Consider the following 20,040-nt stretch of genomic DNA (forward strand, 5'->3'; position numbering starts at 1 on the left):
GTGTATAAAATCAAAGGTAGACTTTCATTTTCCCTGTATTTGGTCCATTTCCTTTCTTCTTTTGCCTAATCTTGCGGTTGAGCTCTCAGGCTCTGCAAACACGCCTCCCCTGCCCGACTCTCTCCTTCTGGGAAAGGTACTCAGTACGTACTGGTCAGGACCCTGGGATAACTAAGCAATTTGTCAGGTATGAAACTGAGGTCTAAAGAGAGATTAATAAAGTGTGAAGGTACTGAGCATGTCTCTGCATACGGGAGTAGTCGCTTATGCGTTTTGTCCCCTACAGGATTGCTGGGGAGTAACGCAGGCTACGAAAGGAGAGGTATGGCATTAACAAGTGCTGCTGTGAAGCTGCTGCAGTGCTTCTGTCTGTAAGAGAAGGAAAAGCAAAGTTCAGGACAGCCGTATTCCTCCACTTCTTTACCCTAATAAATAAGGGAAATGGGGATTAGAGGGCTTCAAACTTGTTTTCAGTGGTGCGGAAGTTTTTGCTCGATGCTTAGTTTTATTTTCACCTACAAACATGGCGTACAAGTATCTAAAGGGTGGGCTGAAGGAGGATGGAGCCAGGCTCTTTTCAGCGGTTCCCAGTGACAGGACGAGGGGCAATGGGCACAAGTTAGAACATAGGAAGTTCCGTTCAAATACACAGAAACACTTCTTTACGGTGAGGGTGACAGCACTGGCACAGGCTGCCCAGGGAGGTTGTGGAGTCCCCTTCCCTGGAGATTTTCAAGACCCGCCTGGATGCAGTCCTGAGTAATGTGCTCTGGGCAATCCTGCTCTAGCAGGGGAGTTGGACTAGGTGATCTCTAGAGGTCCCTTCCAACTCTGATGATTCTGTGAAACATGGTGCAGAGGGACATCACGGCTACAGTTGTGAGAAGATTTATACTGTGAGTGTCAATTCTCGTAGCACTTGGTGAATGGGCTGTACATCCATACACTGGTGTATTTTTGTTCCGTCTGTATAACGTAGTGTACGTCCTTCCTCTGATTTCAGAGGAACATCTATGAATGTCCCTCCCAACCCATGGACTAACCTGAGCAGTAGGAATTAGTAGGGGTGTCCCACTAGTTCAGTGACACTCTTTTTAAATCTTACCAAGTTGGCACAGACATACTTCAGCAGCTATTAGTTTCCGATGACATTCATGTTCCTGAGGGGATCTTAAATTCATTGAAGGGTTTTCCTTACTCACTGTAGAATATTAAGCAATAGAGTTATCTTTGATACGGATTTAATTAATTCTGCTGCAAGGCACTAATGTATTCACGAGGCTACTACTAATATTACATGCGCGCTGTATTGCTTATAGCTAGTCTAATTTAGTGTGTGCTGCACTTGTATTGATTTTTACTTTAGCAAAATACGGTCAGACAATAATGCATGGATTTGGAAAAGCTTTATAGTTCATAAACATTGGCACGTTCATATTTGACTTTGTCAGCAAAGGAAAATTAGATCAAACAAGGTGCAATGATGCATTCGTTGCTTTGGGAGCCTCTAGTTCAGAACCTGACATTGATAAACTGTTGTAATTAATTCTTTCCATTTAATGAGATGGTATACACTATCAGCAAAAGTGAGCTTTGATGTCAACGTATTATATTGACCATCTTCCTATATTAATTAGAACACGCCTTGACAGAGCCTTTCCTTATATATGACCAAAAGGGAAAGGTAGGGAATTTTGCTTACGTGCCTAACCGACACCCCATATTGAGGCAGTTCACGCATGCTTACCCACAGTCAGAGAATGGTTTTCAGTGATAAAGCAGAAGAAATTGGGAAAGTGAACTTCTTGGCTCTATCCCTGGATTTGTCATTGAGTCAGGCAAGTCATTAAACACAGTTTGACTCCGGCTTACCTATCTGTTTAATGGAGATAGTAATATTTTCCTGTTACGGAGAGAGATTTTTAAGGCTTAATTAATTAATATTGTGGAGCTCTTTGCCATACTCAAATGAAAGTCAAAATATTGTTTGGCATAGGCTAAAGTGTATGAAAACAAAGTGTAATCTGATAGTGCTTTAATTTTATGCATTTTTACCGAAAATTAAAATAATTTGATTGCACTGATGCTAACATTCAAATACTTCAGGGTTATTAGAGAGCTCGTACTAAAAACGAGTGCTATAATAGTTTACAGACTTGCATGTAAAACACTAAGAATAGCTGGTTACCCATGCTGTTCTCATTTGATGATTTTCTTTTGCTTTACAAGTGCAGAGAAAGTGCCAGAAAAATAAAAAAAACTGCAGGATGTTTTGACATTAACAGACACCAAGAAGTGGTACTCGGTGGAGCTGCAGAATAAAGTGATTAAGTAGGTCAGCTTACTTAAAGGATAGGGAATAAAAATAAGGCTAAAACCGGAGTGTAAATGGGTAGAAATCACAAAATCCATAAAAGGCAGCAGTATTTGCACAGCTGTGCCCAGGTAATGCACTGGAAACCACAAAAAGAGAAGTACCATTAATGAAAAACAGACAGTCTGGCAAAAGAGGGTATTTAAGGTACGTGCGGTGGATTCCTACAGCACTGTATGCGGGGACGAGGGGCAAAATCAAGTATTTCATCAGCTGATGGTGATTGATCTCAAGACCTCAAAACTGCTGTGCTTCTGCCCTCTGCCTGGTGCCACCTCTGGCTACTGCAATGGCTGTGTCCCATTTGAAATCTGGAGGACTTGAATGTGTTGCTGCCAGTCAGGGGTTTGCTCACACCTCAGGCTCTCTGCCAGACTCTTGCTTGATCACGGTTTTGGGATGAGGACTCTGTAATGATAAGCGCCAACTTAAATGTCCACCTGCGTGTATTCTGCATGGATAATAATCTTGGCAGTAAGTTTTCGATTCACTTCCATTGTTATTCGATCTCCTTTCTCAAAAATATTTTCCAACATTATTAATTCCATTTCAGTGGAAAGAACACAACTCTCTTTGGTTTCTTCTATGTCAACTCTGCTTGTGAGACTGTTGGAAGAAAAAGGGCATTTTCAAGCTCAGTTGAGCCTTTGCGGCTACACAGTCGGGCACTTTTTTCCTATCATTGCAACAATGAACTTGTTGCCAGCACAGTAACGAGCTTCTCCTTTCTAATTCCTGCCGTGCTGACCAGTTGAATCAATATTGCACCTTAAAATGATGAGATACCTTGATTCAGGTTGGATGGATCAGTGCCATGAGGATGATGGACAGGAATCTTGCAGATAAGTCTCTGAGTCTTAGAATGCACCGAAAATTACTCTGAAAAACTGTGTTATCTGGGTATCGTCTGTCTTTTTAGTTTCATCCTCTTTTCCACAGGAATTTCAGTTGACCCTTATATATATATTTTTTTTTTTTAATTCTGGCACAGTCAGATTTTTGTAATAAAGTGTGTTGCCATATATAGCAGGATCCCATTTCTCATCTCTGTCAAATGTAATTACTTTGACGGCAATGTGTTCAAATCCACCTTGATATTAGAACATCGCTTGTTTCACTCAGTAATGGGACAGAAACTGAAGAGGCTTTCTTTTTTTTTTTTTTTAGCATGCATCCTTTCACAAGGGCTTTCATGGTCAAACACTTGCAACAAGGCTTACTTAAATTTGCGTCTCGCTATTCTGAACCCCAGGATGTATCTGTGCCTTTGTGTGCTACTGAAATCAGGGAGTTGTCTTAATTTCAAGCTCTCGAAGGTCAACAAGCTCCTCAAGTTAGAAGCAGGCCTGAATGAAATTCCTGGGAGCAAATACCTAATGAGACTTGGAGAGGGGGTGTGTTGGGCTGCCCAAGAAAGGATGGGTTGAAAATGGGTGTGAACCCCAAAGCTGAAGTATTTTTGGCACGTAGGTGAATTATTTCCAGCTTGACCTCATCAATTCCATGGACTGAGCTCTTAAGCCTTTTACACCGAATAAATGGCATTTTCTCCTGTAAACTGTTCCATTGACTTGAGTAGAGGTTTGTTAGAGGAATGTGATGCTCTAACAGAGCAAGACATTCTCGGAGAGCAGCCAGGGCACTCCTCACACCTCAAATGGGGAATTTCATATTTTCACTTCCTTTGCTGAACAGAAGATGTATCAGATCTTATGAGCATCGCCCTTTATTAGTCGTTTCTGGTTACGCTCAGGTTCTGAGTATTACTGTACCAAGGTGCCTTTGTTTTCAGTGTTTTTTAGCCCCATGAATGTATTTGGGTCATGTCAGCTGGCAGTCTACTTCAGAGGGGCTGTTTCTATGCGCAGCCTGTGCAAAGCTCCACATTTAATTATCGCAGCTGAAGCTATTATGCTTGTACACACATTACCTCCGTCAAAGTCCCCATAATGTCATTTTGATGTTTTCTACGCTATTGATCTACCTCCTGCTTTGTGCGGATTTCCTAAGCTGACAGGAAATGTCAGAGCTGTCTTGTCCAAAAGCATCGGACCGCTCCAGCCATTTGGTAGCCGCCTCCGGTTTTACAAGGCGTTTGGCGTGTACTTGAACAGCTCTGTAGATGCTCGTTTGATGTGTAATGTGCAGCCTCCCGGGGCTCCCGAGTTTTACCCCGAGCCGATGCCAAGGTTCTACTCTATGATATGGAAATGTCGAGGTAATTTCATGCTTTGTAAAGCTCTATGAATATTTTTAATTATGACAAAAATGCCATGGAAATGAAGATTGTTCTGGGTTTTATTGTTGCATGTAGTTTTGTATGACTCTAATTTCATAGCAATTTAGTTCGTTTGGCACTTTGAGATTTGTGGGTTGTCTGGAAGCATAAGAAAGCGAACCCTATATTTGTCATGGATTTGATAACCTTGGCTAAGCTAACGCAGGGACTCTTCCGCAGAATGTTAACAGTGCTGGAGTTCATTTTTTTTTTTTTTTTTTTTTTTTTTTCCTGCCACCCCCATTGGAGACTGTCGTTCTCTAGGCTCTGAAATGCCTCTGAAGCACAAGCGTTCCCCACACTACCTCAGTAGACTTCAACACTACCCTGTAAGGACCATGTGGGTCAGGGCAGAAGACAATATGTTAGTCAGTCTTTGCCAGTTCAAACTTTGGTGTCCCTTCAGAAACTGTGGGAGTTTTCCCTTACAAAATCCTTTCTGCTTGTAGTGAATTCGGAACGTCAGATGATTTCCTTTAGGAACTCCATAACTGAATAAAACCCCCTGGCTTACTAGGTTGATACCTGCACTCGATTTGGGCAATATGTGTCCTTGTACGTATTATCCTACCTTGGGCACAGCTTTTGGTGTGCTACCACTGAGACTGGGTAAGGATGCCAGCAGGAGTGTGCTTCCCGGGAAGAAGGCAGGCACTTGGTTTCTCCCTCAGCTGTCTCCATCTAACCCAAGTCAATGTCATCACAATGACCTCTCATTCTCTGCTCTCCTCCAGCACCTGTCAAATAGGTTGATTGAAAACACATATTGGTTTTGGCCATGGTGAAGTAACTAACAGCCTAGGCAGAGCTATTACCTGTGGAGTCATCCCCTTGGTGTTGCTCGACAGCCAGTGGTGTACGTGGAGCTGCCTGGCATCCTCCTGGTGGGGCTGGGTGGAGAGTGAACACCCGTACAGACAGGAGCTGCTGGCCCAAGGGGCAAGAAGGTTGCAGATGTGCTCAGGGGACTCGTGCTCATCCCATCTGAGACTTCAGCTGCTCTGTTGGAGAAAGAAGTTAGTTGCTGCCTTCAGCTGAAATCAGCACCAAGGGCTCTGCTTCTCCAAATTCATTCAGATGGTGTGGCTACCTGACTGACTTGCTCAGGTCTGCTAGCTTTCTTCTGATTTAAGGGGTTGTCGAAGATGTCAGGGTAAGGACAGCAAACCATGGTCTTAGAAAGAGCTGGATATGAAAATATGCTATTTGAACTGGGAAAGAGTATTCCTAGAAGTGAAAGTCATGTTAGAAAAAAGAGTTTGCTGACTCATCATATCAATCTCTATTAAATTACTTTCCAAAAAATAAGGGAGGCATCCTATGTCTGCTGAAGTCAATAATGCAAATCGCATTAGTCTGAGAGTGTGTTAAGTTCATAATTGATGTATTTGACATATTAATGTGTTTAATTTATGTAAACTGGATAGACCATATGTGTTTCTCAAGGGATGATCAAGAAAAAGGAAAGCAGACTATTTTTAATTAAGACCTTGCAAGTAGGTGTGTAATGGGTCTGAAAAATGGAGGGGAAATTCTGTAGACATGTTCTAACACTTATATATTTGAAAAAGCTTTTGTTTCCCTCCTTACTGCCGGACATTTTTTCCAAATACTCTGGGATGAGCCCACATGTAATGTACAGAAAGCGAAAAATGAAAAAAAGAGAAATCCTGCGTCATCCTGTCCTTTGTGGTTAACACTCTTTCTGACCCTGGAGGTCTTGAAATGTTAAAGACTGAATTAAAAAAGAAGACATGATAAATCTACAAATTTTCTTTCTATTTTCTATAATATATGAAATTCTCTCAAATTCTGCTAACCTGCTTTCCTCGGTGATTGCTGCAGCTGAAATTAGAACACCTGATGGAGCCAATAGTATATTTGCTGAATCTTGTCTTTCCTCTTTTCTCTGAATGAAATTCACCCCCTAGGAAGTAAATTGTTTGTGAATGAAATGGGATTTTTATGAATATATTTATGATTTCAAGCTGTCTGACCCATTCTTACATAGCTGCAGGCCCGTTTTCCACACTGGGTTGCCTTTGAAATTGTTTACTCTGAGTACCCGGTTAATTGGCGTGATTAATCAAAGGGTGTGACCGATTTGCTTTAGTTGCGTGTTGTTGCCTGATGGATTGGCTGGGGTTTTCACGAAGCGGAGGGAAGAGGCCGAGTCCTTTCCTTAAGCAGAGTGTCTTCACTGCACAGGGGTGAGGAAGAGCGTGGTGGGAAGGTGGCCAGGGCTGGAAGCAGTGTCCCACCAGGAGGGGTCAGGGCTGCTTACCCCCACCCGCAGGTGCCCAGGGCAGAAGGGTGACAGCAGGGATGCTGCTCCCGTGGGAATACGAGCAGGGAGCCGGTAAAATAACAGGGCACTGCAGCCCAATGCACAGAACGGTTCGTTTGTCTTAATTTAAATTTCACGCTGCTGTCCATCCGTGGGTAACTTCTGCTGAGGAGAGATAACAAATCTGACTGCAAATTTGACTGCCTCACGAGGCCTTCTTTTTCTTTGGTTTCGAGGCAAAATTTTGACTCTGAGGTGCTTCTGTTCATGGCCTTCTGACAGTATATAACATATGAGCTCTATACTTCCCTTGCCCGCGCAGAGCCGGGGGGACAGCTATTCTTGTTCCTTTGAAAAATGCTTCGATACCTGTGGTTGGGAAGTAGTACACAGAAGCTAATACTATTATCTTTGCACAGGAAAGAAATATCACTAATGCAAGAAGGCTGCTCATTGAGGCCGTTTGGGAAATGGGAGTGGAAAGGCACTGATTTAAGGCGTGCATATTTATATGTGGATACAGTAACCCCATACCATGAAGACGGGGGGGGGGGGGGGGGGGGGGGGAATTGGCATAGATGCTAGGGAAGAAAAGAAGGATGTTATCTGTGCGAAATTGCAGCTCCTATTGTAAATTTCTGGGGAGAGAAATGTTTCCTGTAAGTATGACTCAGATTTCTGTGAATCAATAGAGCCTCTGAGGGTCAGAGGAAGTCAATATATTTTTAGAGGTGAAAGGTACTAAAATGTCTGGCTGACTGGGGTGAGCCAGAACCCAGTCTTTCTTCTGGATGTTTTTCCTTTCATTTTTTGGGGGGGGGGGATAGAGAGCCTGGATGGTTCTGCAGTGTAAAGTAAAGTTGAATTACTGAGAATTACCCCCAGAAAGATGTATCTATCTAAAATTAAAAATCAAGTGATCTTTTCTGCTTTTTTTTTTTTTGGCCATCTTATATGGCTGGCGAAGATGCTAAAGACAGTCAGAAATTCCCAACCTCCCTCTTTCTCCAGTGTGAGTGTGCCTTTGACCTACTCAGATCATAGCCAAAAATGGAGAAGCCAACTGCATCTGGAAGGAAACATATCGGCTACAACACAAAATAAGCACGGTCAGAAACCACGGCAATTTTTTTAATCGACTATATCTGCTGAGACTTGAGGGACAACTATAGGAATAAAAGAGATGGTTCCTGATAACAGGCAGGGCTGCTCAAACATTTAATATCTCACAAGAAAGGTAAACGTATATAAATATCTTTCCTGGTGTAAAACTCCATTCACAGAACTTGGTGTGTTCTCAGGTGTCCGGTAGGATCCAGATACCGTAGGACAGATAAATAAGTTGCATACAATATTTAAATGTTAAATAATTTCATTGGCCTTTATGGGTGTGTTTACTGACTGCATTCTGGGAGAAAAAAAAAAAACAACAACAAAAAAAAATAACCAACTCGGTTCTTCTGCATACATTATTTCAGTGAACACTGCACAGTGGTAAAAGAAAGAAATATCAGTCAAAATCTTTCACAGACTCCTAAATAAGGAAAAGATTCAATGCCAAGGACAGGTTTCTGACTTTTTTAAAAGGTAAATGACCTTTTGTGGTATAGTTCACTGCTTCTCTTGCATTGAAAGACTAATAAGCATTTGGAAGCTGGTCAGGTTGTACATCTGAAGTGTGTCAATCATTCTGGTATGAAAAGACAGATCTTAAGAAAACCTGTCAACTTGTTTGTTAGGGGGTCTGTGGGACATACTTTTAAAAGTCACAGGGCCTGTACTTATCAAAAAGAAAGCTAAGATAAATTTGCACTTGAACGCATAAGTGGCAACCTGTGCACTTTATTCTAGCCACCCTTTGCACTTGTTTTTGTTATTGTTTTATCCATTCCTGTCATTGAAATGAAAGGACTTTAAGTGAGAATATATTTGGGAAGGAACCACAGGCTTTTGTTTGTGTGGGTGTTTTGTTTTTTTTTTTCATAAAAACTTTTGTCACTGAAAAATAACTTTGCTTCAAAACCAACATGGACTACTTCCACTTGCAGGGTTGTGGGGTTTCTTTTATAAACCTCATTTCATGCCATATTTATCCAGACTTGCTGAGGCCTGTAAAGCGTCATATAAATCTGGGCTTATACTGCAGCTAGGAATAAATGGTAATTTACAGCTTTTTCCCCCCCTAGGCCAGCCAGACTTGGTAGATCTGACTGAGTGTTGCTTTGGGGTTTTCAGGGGCAAGGCGAGAATTTATTATAAACCTGAGATTAAGTCTACAGCAGGAACATTCTTGTAAATGCTTGAAAACACAAAGCATCTTAATTTTTTATTTTCCCCTAATAATCTAAGGTGTTATATGGTACTAAATGCTGGTTCAGTTAGGATGTTACTTCAGTAAAAGACTGATCACAAGCAACCACAATTGCTTTAATTCGTCAGGTCGAAGTTAAAGGTAGAGCTCTAGTTGTCACTAGCACAACCTTCAAGCAGTGAGTGAGGTACCTGAGAAGCTCTTGACAAAGGGTGTTTGATGTGGAGTCCTGCTTGCAGGTGGTGCTCTTAAGACGCAAGAGGATTTTCTCTTGATGATTTTTGTCTTCTAGGCATCTGTGTCCCATAATACCTTGAAATATCTTTATCGTGTTCCCGCATACTGTACATCACAAAATAATTCATCCCCAGTTTTTACAGTAAATCTAGCGAGCACAGACAGGACTCCGGGAATTTCATCTGTATCATAATACCCTGTTACGCACCTTGCTGTCAGGTCCCTCCGCTCCAAATTCTCCTCTTTGTCGTAATTCTGCCAGGTGGATTTAGAGAGAACGAAAATCCCTTAAACCTGCTCTGATACCACTGCAGCCCAGCGTACATCATAGCCCAAGAAAAATTAGGATGCCTTCCAAGTATATGCTTAGAACAGATTCCGAAGGGAAAACGAGAAATGCTTATAATGCAACGTGCTTGGGCCGTATAGCCGTGCCATAATGCCACATATGACTTTCCATAAATTCTGGGAAAAGATGAGAGGGATTCACAAGCGCCAGTCTTATGTCAGTCAAGGGAACTTGCTGGTGAAGTGAAGGGCTCCCTGTTCAGTTTGCTGCTGTGTATTGCAGGAGCTACACAAATGCAAAGGTCAGGGCTTTTACTTAACCCTTGCTGTAGGACCTTCTCAGTAACTGGGAATATGTTTCAGCTTGTACTGTGCCAAGAAGGGGTTTTTCAGGCTTCTGGAATGTAGAGACAAGGGGGCGGGGAGTTTTTAGGTCAAATCACCAAACCCGCAGTATCTGGTTCAGAAATAGTCATGTCTGACTCCAGAATGGGTTCCCCCTTTGAGCATTTCTTTCTGATTTTTATTCTTTAATTTTTTTCTCAAATGTTTGTACATTTTTTTTTTCATGCAAACAAAGCAAATTCCAGATTAATTTGTGAGGTATGCTGCTAAATGCTTCCTTTCCTCCTGTGGTGATGTAGTGCATTACGGACCCCATGGGAAGCCTTTTGACTGTTGGTGTACTTTTGACTGGTGGATAGGGGCTTGAAGGACTTCTGGAGCTTCTGGAATACCCTTGTACTGGTATCTTTCACTAAATGACCACTTGCAAACACTTAAATTGCCCTGTTTCTTTTTCTGTGAGTAAATGGAAAGCATTTCATTGTCTCATTATTTTCAGAGCTTTGCTGGTTTATTAATAGACTCGCTGTTTTTTGTTGTTTAGATGCTAGAAACAAATAAGGTTGCCCTTGTTTTCATATTGCCTTTCTTTCTCCCCTCCGCTCTGTACTTACTTGTCACAGCTCCCGTTCAGAAAAGAAGAAATTTCTTTTGCTCTTCCTTCACATCCTATCTTCTTGCCTTCTTAAGAAATGCTTTGTATGTCTTTCCAGGTTTCATCCATCAAAAAAGCCTGGAGCCGGCCTCTCCAGTATGCCAATCTTATAATGTGAGCAAAGCTAACAAGCAACCTTCTTTCCCTACTCTGGTGTAGGCTTTCCTTGGGAGGAACCGTTCTTCTTCCTGTGTTTAACACAATCCTGAATAGTTGCTAGAAAACACTTTTAAATTTTTTTTAATTTATTTAAAAAACAAACACAACACCAAAAACCAACAACTTAATTGTCATTTTCTGAAGGATTTGGTCCTATTGGCAGATCAGAATCTTCCAAAGCACTGGCACTTTTTGAAAAGGTAAACTATCACTAGAGCCCCATAAGGATGCAATTCTCACATTCTCTTGGCTGCATTTTAATTCGCTGTAATAGCCAGACTAGAATGTTTTAATATCCGAGTCCTTTACTGAAGGTTTCATTCCAGAAACACTTCTCACTTCTTTCAGCCATTGTTCACTCTAACTCTTTGATTTAGATAGTGTTGTTCTGAGGCTAAAGTGCTACTAGGCTTTTATATTTTTGGGTTTTGGTGTTTTTTTTTTTTTTTTTTGCTTTCTGGGTGTCTTTAGTCTTGTTTATGCCATCATCGTTTTAACATCTAAATATTATAAATGAGTGGAGTATTGGAGAAGAAAGACTGCATAAAGTACAATCTTAATGTAAAAAAATCTTTGACTATTACAATTTCATTTACTTAGTAAACATATTCCTAGCCTGAAATTCAATCCACACTTCTCGAGTACTGATGACAATCTTAATTTCCTAAAGAAATTCACTGTTCTGTCCTTCAGATAACCTCTTTCTTCATCCTAAACCTGTGTACTGAGGAAATTTATGTACGGTTAACCCCTTGTGTACCAACTCCAGATAATGCTCCAAACACCAGTAGAGTGACAGGTACCCAAGAGAAGCCTGTGTCCTTCACTGGTAGCACTGAGTAGGTCTCTTCTGTCCCCAGCTTCTTATAAATGAAGATATGATTAGCATTTGCCTTCTGGAGCTCTACATTTGGGCTCTGAGCCAGTATCTACACAGGACCTGAAGTTCTCCTTCATTTTCTGGATTAATCCCCATCAAGTGTGGCAAATCACTGCTCAAGGGCCCATTACAGTACAAAATAAGTATATCCCTCTCTGGCTTTGGCCACTTTGAAATCAAGCTTTTGTTGACTGAAGGCCCAAATTATATGAAAATCAAAAATGCAGCACATATAAGCAAGGCAGGGCTCTGAAATGCAGATTTATTATTGTCTAATTTAGTAATGCTGTTAGAAAACAATTTTGTAATTGATCAGTTTAAAGGACATTCCCACAAGAAAGTAATAGAGCTCATTTTGCCTAAATGACTTAGAAAATGTGAAAACAAACCCTGGATCTCCTTTCAGCTGCTATTTTAATTTTTTCAAGGAAAAGCGAGGTGGTGGCCCATTACTATAAGCAATGGAACCACATCTAGATCCAAAGTTGCTCTAAAATATAATGCCCCAGACTTAGCCTTATTACACTTCTGACCCTATTTTGTTCAGATTGATATTGGTTACATCTTTAAGAGTTGCACTGACGATGCCCCCTAATTTATGCTGGTGTGAGTGTGGTTGGTGCCAAATCAGATTCTGATGCATTCTTCTCATTTTGGAAGACTATTTTCATAGTAGTGGTTGAATGGGGGAGATGTACAGGGGGTTTGGGTTTCGTTTTGTGTCCTTATCTCCCCCCCCCCCCCCCCCCTTCTACCTGGGGACGTCCTCTTAAGCAAGACTCTTGAAAAGATGACTAGCTTGTCTATCCTTAAGTTTGGAGATGGCCCTGACCAACTTGCAGGATTGCAGGGTGGGGGTGTGGGGTGTTGGGGGGGAAGACACAATAGGGGACGTGACTTCAGTTTTCTCCATGTGCTCCTCTAATCACTGCGCCTGATTACCTTTCCGGGACAGGATGAGTTCTTCTCCATCCCTTGTGGGCTTAGACCTATACCTTCTTGAAGAGTTGTCCACACGGTTGTAGTTTGTTGTTATTGTGGGTTTTTTTTTTTGGGGGTGTGTGTGGTTTTTTTGTTTTTTTTTTTTTTTTTTTTCCACCAACCTTTCCAGCCTCCTGAGAACAGCCGTACGGAAGTCTGCGTTGCTTCTAAACACTGTGTCTGCTGCCGGTACCCGGGTACCGGCTACAGCCCCGGCAGCCGTAGCTCCCGCAGAGTCCCGTGCGGGGCTGGGCTCGCCCGGGGCAGGGTCTGGCCCCCTTCCCTTTCTCTGCTCCGCCAGCCGCCCCCCCCCCCCCCCCCCAGGTTGTTCCCGGCACTTCTGTCCCTTGATCGCGACAGGGGAGGGAGGCAGGAAAAATGACATCGGGGAGGGAATGTTGTGCGTGTTGGGTGGGGGGGGGAAGGGATGCGCTTTTGCATGCCGCGTCTCTTTTCCTGCCCGCAGAGAGGAGATGCTGTTACGAAAAGGTGGGGGTTAGAGCGAGGCGGGGGGGGGGGGGGGGGGGGGGGGGGCGGTGGCTGCCGGCTCCTTCCCATCACTCGCCTTCCGCCGGGGCTGGGGCCGCTCCCGCCGAGGAGACAGCGCTCCCGGAGCCGGCGAGCGGCGCGATCGCCCAAACTCCTACCAGGGGAGACACCCCCCCCCGCCGCCTCCTCCCCTTCCTTCTCCTCCTCCTCCTCCTTCCCCGCCGCAAACCCCAAATAAAAGGGCGGGGGGCGGCAGGATGCGCCGCTCGGCGGGGAGGTCGGCGCCGCCGCCGGCCGCCTGATGCTGCCGCAATTCGCCATTGCCGGGCACGGCTTGGAGCCGAGCGGAGGGAGGCGAGGGGCAGAGGACCAGCAGCCCCCCCTGCCCCGTCGCCCCCACGGGCCGCGGCCGCCGCCGCCCCCCCCGATGCCCGGCCGCCGCCGGCGGGGGGCCCCGGGGGCCCGTTCCTGCCTCCTCTGGCTCTTTGTGTTGCTGAAGGTAAGTGCCGGGGAAGGGGAAGGAAGGGTGCGGGTCCCCACCTCCCGTGGGCACCGAGCCCCCCCCCCCCGCCCCCTCCTCCGCGCCGCCTTTGTGTGCCTTCCCGGCGGCTCGGCCGGGACCGCGGCGCCCGGGCGCGGGCAGGTGGCTGCGCCCGCTCCGCCTTTTCCCGCGGGGCGGCGGAGGAAGGGGCTCAGCCCCGGCTGTCTCCCTGCTTTGTGCTTCCCGCGGGCAGCCGCCCACCATCTAGATGTGGATTTTGGGGGTGGGGTGGGGTGTGATTGGGGGTGCGCCCCCTCTCCAGCATCCCCACCGAAAGTTCCGGCTGCCCCGGGGGAGCTGCGGCGGCGCCGCTTCCTCCCGCCTCCTCCAAAGTTACCCGCTTCCCAGCGGGGGGTGCCGAGACGAGGGGGTGATGTGGCGTTTTGGGGGTGCAGTGCTGTCCTTCAGCACCGCCCCGGCCGCCGCCCGGGTTCCGGGGAAACGCGCCCCCCGCCGTGCCGCGTTCCCCCCCTTGTGCGTCTCTTCTCTTCCACGCATCATCCCCCCCCCCCCCCCCCCACGTTATGGAAACGGAGCTGACAAAGGGACGGTGTATCGCGTGGGTTTTATTGTGGCAGAAGTGAACACTGCTTTCTGATCAGTACCGTGGTGTGTTCAGGCTCATCTGGTCTTCTTGGCAGATTAATTTTTCAAAGTTCTGCTTAACACCGCAAGCTCGGTTTCACATGACTTTTTTTTTTAATCTTTACGCTTTCGCCCCTTTAATGGTTTCTCAGCCATATTTAATATGCTTCTTGTAACTTCCAAACAAAAATGTATGTACCGCCTAGGTGAGTACCACTGACTATAAATGTCATTGCCCTAAAGTCGAGTGTTCGGCACTACTAAAAACTTCGTTGTATATTTGTCAGTCGCTGTTAAGAAGAGCTCCGCGACTAAGGACCTGACCTTTAAGAGTCTTATAAATGTAAATGTTCTATGGAAATCAGCAGGACTCCCCGTGTGAATAAGAGTTAACAGGATCATGTCCTAGAACAGCAGTGGTGTCACTTCTAAAATTGACGTTGCATTGACAGAACTATTTAAAGGGAAGCTTTCACAGCATCTGTTCACATATAGTAGTCAACTGTCAGCTGTCTCATTTTCATAAGTGCTGAAACATACATTTATGCAAGATAAAATGTTAATATACAGACAAAATTTTGTTCCTTGGAATTGGTAATTTTTAATTTTTTTAAAATTTATTTTATTTTTAAGAAAGTAAGACTGTGGATGTTACGTCTCAGCAGAAAACTGAAGGACTGCAGTTAATTTCTGTTGTCGTTTGTTCCCTAACATAGGAATGCAGGTAGCTGTTTTATCCCACAATCGCAGAGTTCATATGACTCTGAATCCTGGCTATTTTAAAAAATCAAGGTGTCTTGGTGGTAGGTTTACTAGCACTAGTGTGACAAAAATTACAGTGGTAAAGCAAGACAGGAAATATGAAGTTTAAATTTTTAAAATACTGTACTTGTAAAATAAATATTAAATCTCAAGAAATTTGATAAAGATTTGAAGGTAGCCGAGGCCTCAGGTCTTCATTCTGTTGTAAAGTAACCGTCCCTTCAGAGGCAGATAGAACTCGGACAAACCCAGGACTGGAATGACAAAGAAAGCTGATGAGCATTAGCAGAATTTTGTAGTGTAAGAGAAGGTAAAGCTGTAGTTCAAGGTAGAGGGGCGTCAGTAACGTCATGTGTGACTGGATTATGGCTTTGGTTGAATAGCAGGTCGACTGTAATTAGTTATGTTGTATGTTATTATCAGACACTTATAATGAGAGGAGAACTGAGACTTCAGAGGGTGCTCAACGTAAATATGGTTGCAGGAAAGAAGTTGGGGAAGCAAGAGCAATGCTCGTTTCAGTTCTCTGGAATAAGATCATTTTCCTGAGCCGGAAATTCACTGAGTTTTCTTTAACGTCTACATATTTTTTGCAGTGACAAATAATTGGAAACAACTAATTTCAAAACAAGGCGTTTCCCTAGTTTTGTGCTGTTTAGTTCTGCCAACCTGAAGCAATAGTAAAGCCTTAAGTTCTTAAATTGACGTTTCACCTGGAAATTAATCTGATTGAGAAAGCGGTGGCATTGAACCGGTGAATCTGAAGACGGGCAAAACTGATGGCTGTGTGCTTGCTGTTTCAGCGTTAGCAGCCCAAATGTCACTTGCTAAGCTGTATCCGCTTCGTGCGGCCTCGATGCCCATCTGGCGATTTGTAAAACCATCAGCAGACTTTGCACAGTGAGAAAACTGCTCAAAGCAAATTTTCTCTTCCCTTCCAGTTGTCGTATTTCATTGTTTACAGCTATAGTGCCAACTTGTTCCAGCTCCTGACGTTGTCTGAGGTTGCCGGTATGGTCGGTGACAAAAGGAGATCAAACAGGGATATTGCTCACCGCGTGTTACGTGCCTGATATTGTTGCCTGTGGGCAAGTAATACTTAGTTTCTTATTTCATAGTGCAATGTGAATGCTTTCTGGGGCCCCAGGCACTACCATAATCTTTCTTGGATATAAAGCGATGTGATCTTGAACCTTTACCGTTCTCTTTCTTCAATGGTTTTCTTACCTGATGGCTATTTTGGAAACTAGCAGAAGAAAGGCATTGTCTGTGAGCTCGGATATTAATATGGATTTACAGTACTTGGGAGAGAAACAGGGTTGTGTCTTGCTTCTGAGGAAAGCCTCCAACTATTTTGCTGTAGGAATCTCTTAACGTATTGCCATTTTGAAATGGGTGTGTGTTCTCCAGCGTTGCAGTCTCTGAATGGCTGGAATGCATAGTCCTGAGCAGCTTGCTTCGGAATTGTCTCATTTTGGTGTGGCAAAGGCATGGCTGATCACAGCTGAAAGAAAAAGCTGTGCTTCAGCCAAATAAAGAACAGGAAAAAGTAGACGCATCTTTCCCATCCCTTGTAACTGCAGTCCAGCAACCTTCCCTTAGCTGGGTCTACACTGAGCTTTGACCAGTTGAAGTTTTGCCCTGGATTATCTGCTGGTACTTCAGATGTAATGGGGGGGGGGGGGGGGAGTAGCAGCAGCTTGCATCTGGCTGTTTTTTATGTTTGCTTGCTGTGTTATTTGTGTGGAACAAGGTAGAGCTTCAGCAGGGGACAAAAGCATCTTAAATATGCCTAACCTGATGCAGGGACAGCATTTATAATCTGTTACACCTCCAAAAGGGTCTGACCAAACAATGAGAAAACTGGTTGTCACAGCAGTTCCATGTATAGACTAAATAAGAGGGATGACGCTCTTTAGGAAAATTGCCTACAAATGCAAATAAAAAGTGCATCTCTTATGTCCAGGAGACTGATGTCTTTGTATACAAGTCCTGCAGATAAAGTAGCAACATCCTCTTTCTTTCTCCTGGCAAGGACAACTTTTTATGTCTAGCAGGGTAGACTCTTTTCACTACTACAACCGTTGATGGAGTTTGGTGTCATAGTGAAGTCTAAGTTTAGGTTTACATTGGCCAAGGCATTCAAAGAGACTTAGGTTCTCTAAGACTTCACTCGGCACAACCTTACCCAACAAAGGACACGTGTTTCTGTCGGTGTAATTTTCAAGAATATCTGCATCTACTGTCAATAATCTGAAGCAAAACCCGTACTGTCAGGACACTGCCTCTTTCTGTGGGAGAAACCTTTTTAAGAGAGGCTGATTTCACAGTTGGGAGCCTCAGTGCTTCACCACTGTTTCCTTCTAGCTGGGAAAGAAATGGACACTTAGTGAGAATTTTGATACGGAGTCCTTCCAGCATCTCTTAGATCTCTTCTCTAAGAGATGCTGACTGAAGCTCTAATTGACAAAACAAGCTTGTGGTTGTCTTCCCCCCCACAATGACAGTGTCCTGCCGGTATCAGAATAAACCCCCCGTCATACCAGTTCATTTTTGTTTGCAAAACTAGTGTAAGATTTCCTCAAGATGGCACAGACTCAAAGGAGCTACTGAGTTAAAACAGTCTGAACCATGCTGCCTACCATTAGTCTGAGACTATCCAGGTCATATGGGAGAGAAAAGTATCCTTCCAGCAAAAGGATACATTTTTTTCTCTCTAAAAAACTTTATTACGAATGGTCATCCTTATTTTAAAACTTCTACAAGTCACATTCTCTCTCATTGCATTATTTTCCTGGATTATTTTTAGGCTAGGGTGATTCTAGAGGGCAAAGCTAATGAAGAGGATGCTCAGATGCCACCTCGTGTTTACAGACCTTGTAGTGTTTGGAAAACCCTCTCTGCCAGTGGAATAAGGGTCTGCTGTTACTCTTGGGCAAATTTCTGATTTTGTTATGGTGAAATGATAATCAACCACTGAGAAAAGATCTTTCATCTCTGCAGGAGTTATGAGCCCCAGACTCAAATTGCAAAAGGTCAATAAGGCAATCTTTGGGTTGCATCAGCTCAGTCAGAAGCTGCACTCAAGGGTGATCCTTTATTCAGGTTAAGACAGGGATGATGCTCAATAAAGACTTACCTGTGGTGATCCTGTGGCAATTGTTAAAGGGCTCACTGATGTTGTGCTGACTGAACTTGAGAAACCCACTAATCTCTGCATTTCTGATGTCACCACACAGAGCAATCCAGGCAGACCATGAAATGACCTTACAGAAGTTCAGAATAAATGTTAAACTGAACAAAGTCCTGTCTCTATCCATCTTGAGACGCATTTTACTAGACAGTCTCAGCTCTGGAGAAGAGAGCTTTTTTTTTTTTTTTTTACTTAAACATATGGGTCAGGATGATAAATGTCAAAAAAAAAAAAAAAGGGATTGAAAACAGGACCTTTTTCTGGACAACTTAAGGCTTGTAGTTAATTTTAATTTTAGGTGTTCTCCAGTGGAAAAAGCAAATCATTTTAAAGAAGTATGTATCAATTTTATCATCCTAAGCACTCTTACCCTGTAGTAAATTAGGGATTACGCTTTTGTTACTCAAGAGTTCAAAGATTCTATTCTTGCAGCAAAATGTAGTTGGTTGCAATGTAAAGAAAAAAGATCAAACCTTGATAAATGTTAAAAATGTTTTCGGAAGAAAATCTATGCAGAGTTTAGTACATAGGAGTCTACTTAGAAAATTGAGAATAACTTAGTAAATATATTCTGCACACAAAACTATTATAACTTCTCTTTGTTAGGCTTCCATCAATGTATATTTGAAAAGAGAAAAATCCTTATGAAAGAAATGTGGCAACACATACTAGCTGCCATGTGCGCGATGTGTAACAGGAATAGGGAACGGGAGATGCTCGTAACAGAAAGGTTACCTTGCTTTTCATAGCACTGTGTAATCTTGAATGAATGCAGCCAGTGAAGGGAGCAACTCACAAGGAAGAAGTCTGCCGTCTTTACGGTAAGCCAAACGCGATGCGTTTCATTTCTGGAACTCCTTCATCCTTATGCTAGGAAATTACAGTGGCTTTTAAATGAAGAAGTTCCAGAAATAAAACAATGTGCATCATGTCTGGCTCGCCATAAAGATAGCACGTTGTACCAGAGCAAAAGTAGTATGTGCTGTGCTCAAATTACTAAGGTTATCTTTGCATTTTCTCTTCTGTTTTATGTGTGTATTTGGAGAAGGAATGCTTTACAGTAAGCATTGGTGATGGGAAAGTTGGTGACACAGGGAAGAGAGCTATCGGGAGATACTTTTTTTTTTTTTTTTTTAAGGGAATTAATACACTCAGCTTTCAGTGTGCTGGTCTTGAGGTGGCAGCACGGAGATGAGAAGAGAATATGTAGGATAGGCACTGTGAATGGGTAGAAGACATAATGTTGGGGATGGAAAAATTCAAGCAGGACATTCAAGCACAGGAACTGAGCACTTCAGAGGAGCTGAATGGAGATAAAAAGTCAACAACTCTGCTATTCTATGTCAACCGGAGATTTAATACAAGGTAGCTGTTTGGTAGATATGAACCTCTTGGAGGATAAAAATCCTAAATTCCTTTTTAAGTACTTTGGCAAAACCAGATACTGTTGCGTGTCAATCTAATAGCTGTGATTTGGAAATGACTGGGCCTCAGTGCTCTTTAGGAGGTTGAGACACATGTCTTCTAATCGTGTCAGGAGGGTTTGAACAACTGCAGGTCCTTTGTGTGCTATAAACCTGTAGGTCCTCAATTTAGTTATGTTGACTTCTGACTATATAATGCAAAGGCCAAGTCTTTGCGATAAGAGATGTGGGTCCCAGTCACTAAGCTGTCA

General features: G+C 43.4%; 1 protein-coding gene across 1 annotated transcript in view; it reads left to right on the plus strand.

Annotated features, from left to right (window-relative positions):
• Positions 1 to 13,585: 13,585 nt before the first annotated feature.
• PTPRO (protein tyrosine phosphatase receptor type O) overlaps positions 13,586 to 20,040 on the plus strand; it is a gene marked incomplete at both ends in the record, with an annotated part of 160,891 nt that continues 154,436 nt past the window's right edge. Inside the window, one exon of the mRNA XM_082490674.1 lies at positions 13,586 to 13,783. Coding sequence (XP_082346800.1) covers positions 13,586 to 13,783 — 198 coding nt within the window. The remainder of the gene's footprint in view (positions 13,784 to 20,040) is intronic.

This window comes from Vanellus vanellus (assembly GCF_965231255.1).
Source record: "Vanellus vanellus genome assembly, chromosome: 1".
Classification (NCBI taxonomy): Eukaryota; Metazoa; Chordata; class Aves; order Charadriiformes; family Charadriidae; genus Vanellus; species Vanellus vanellus.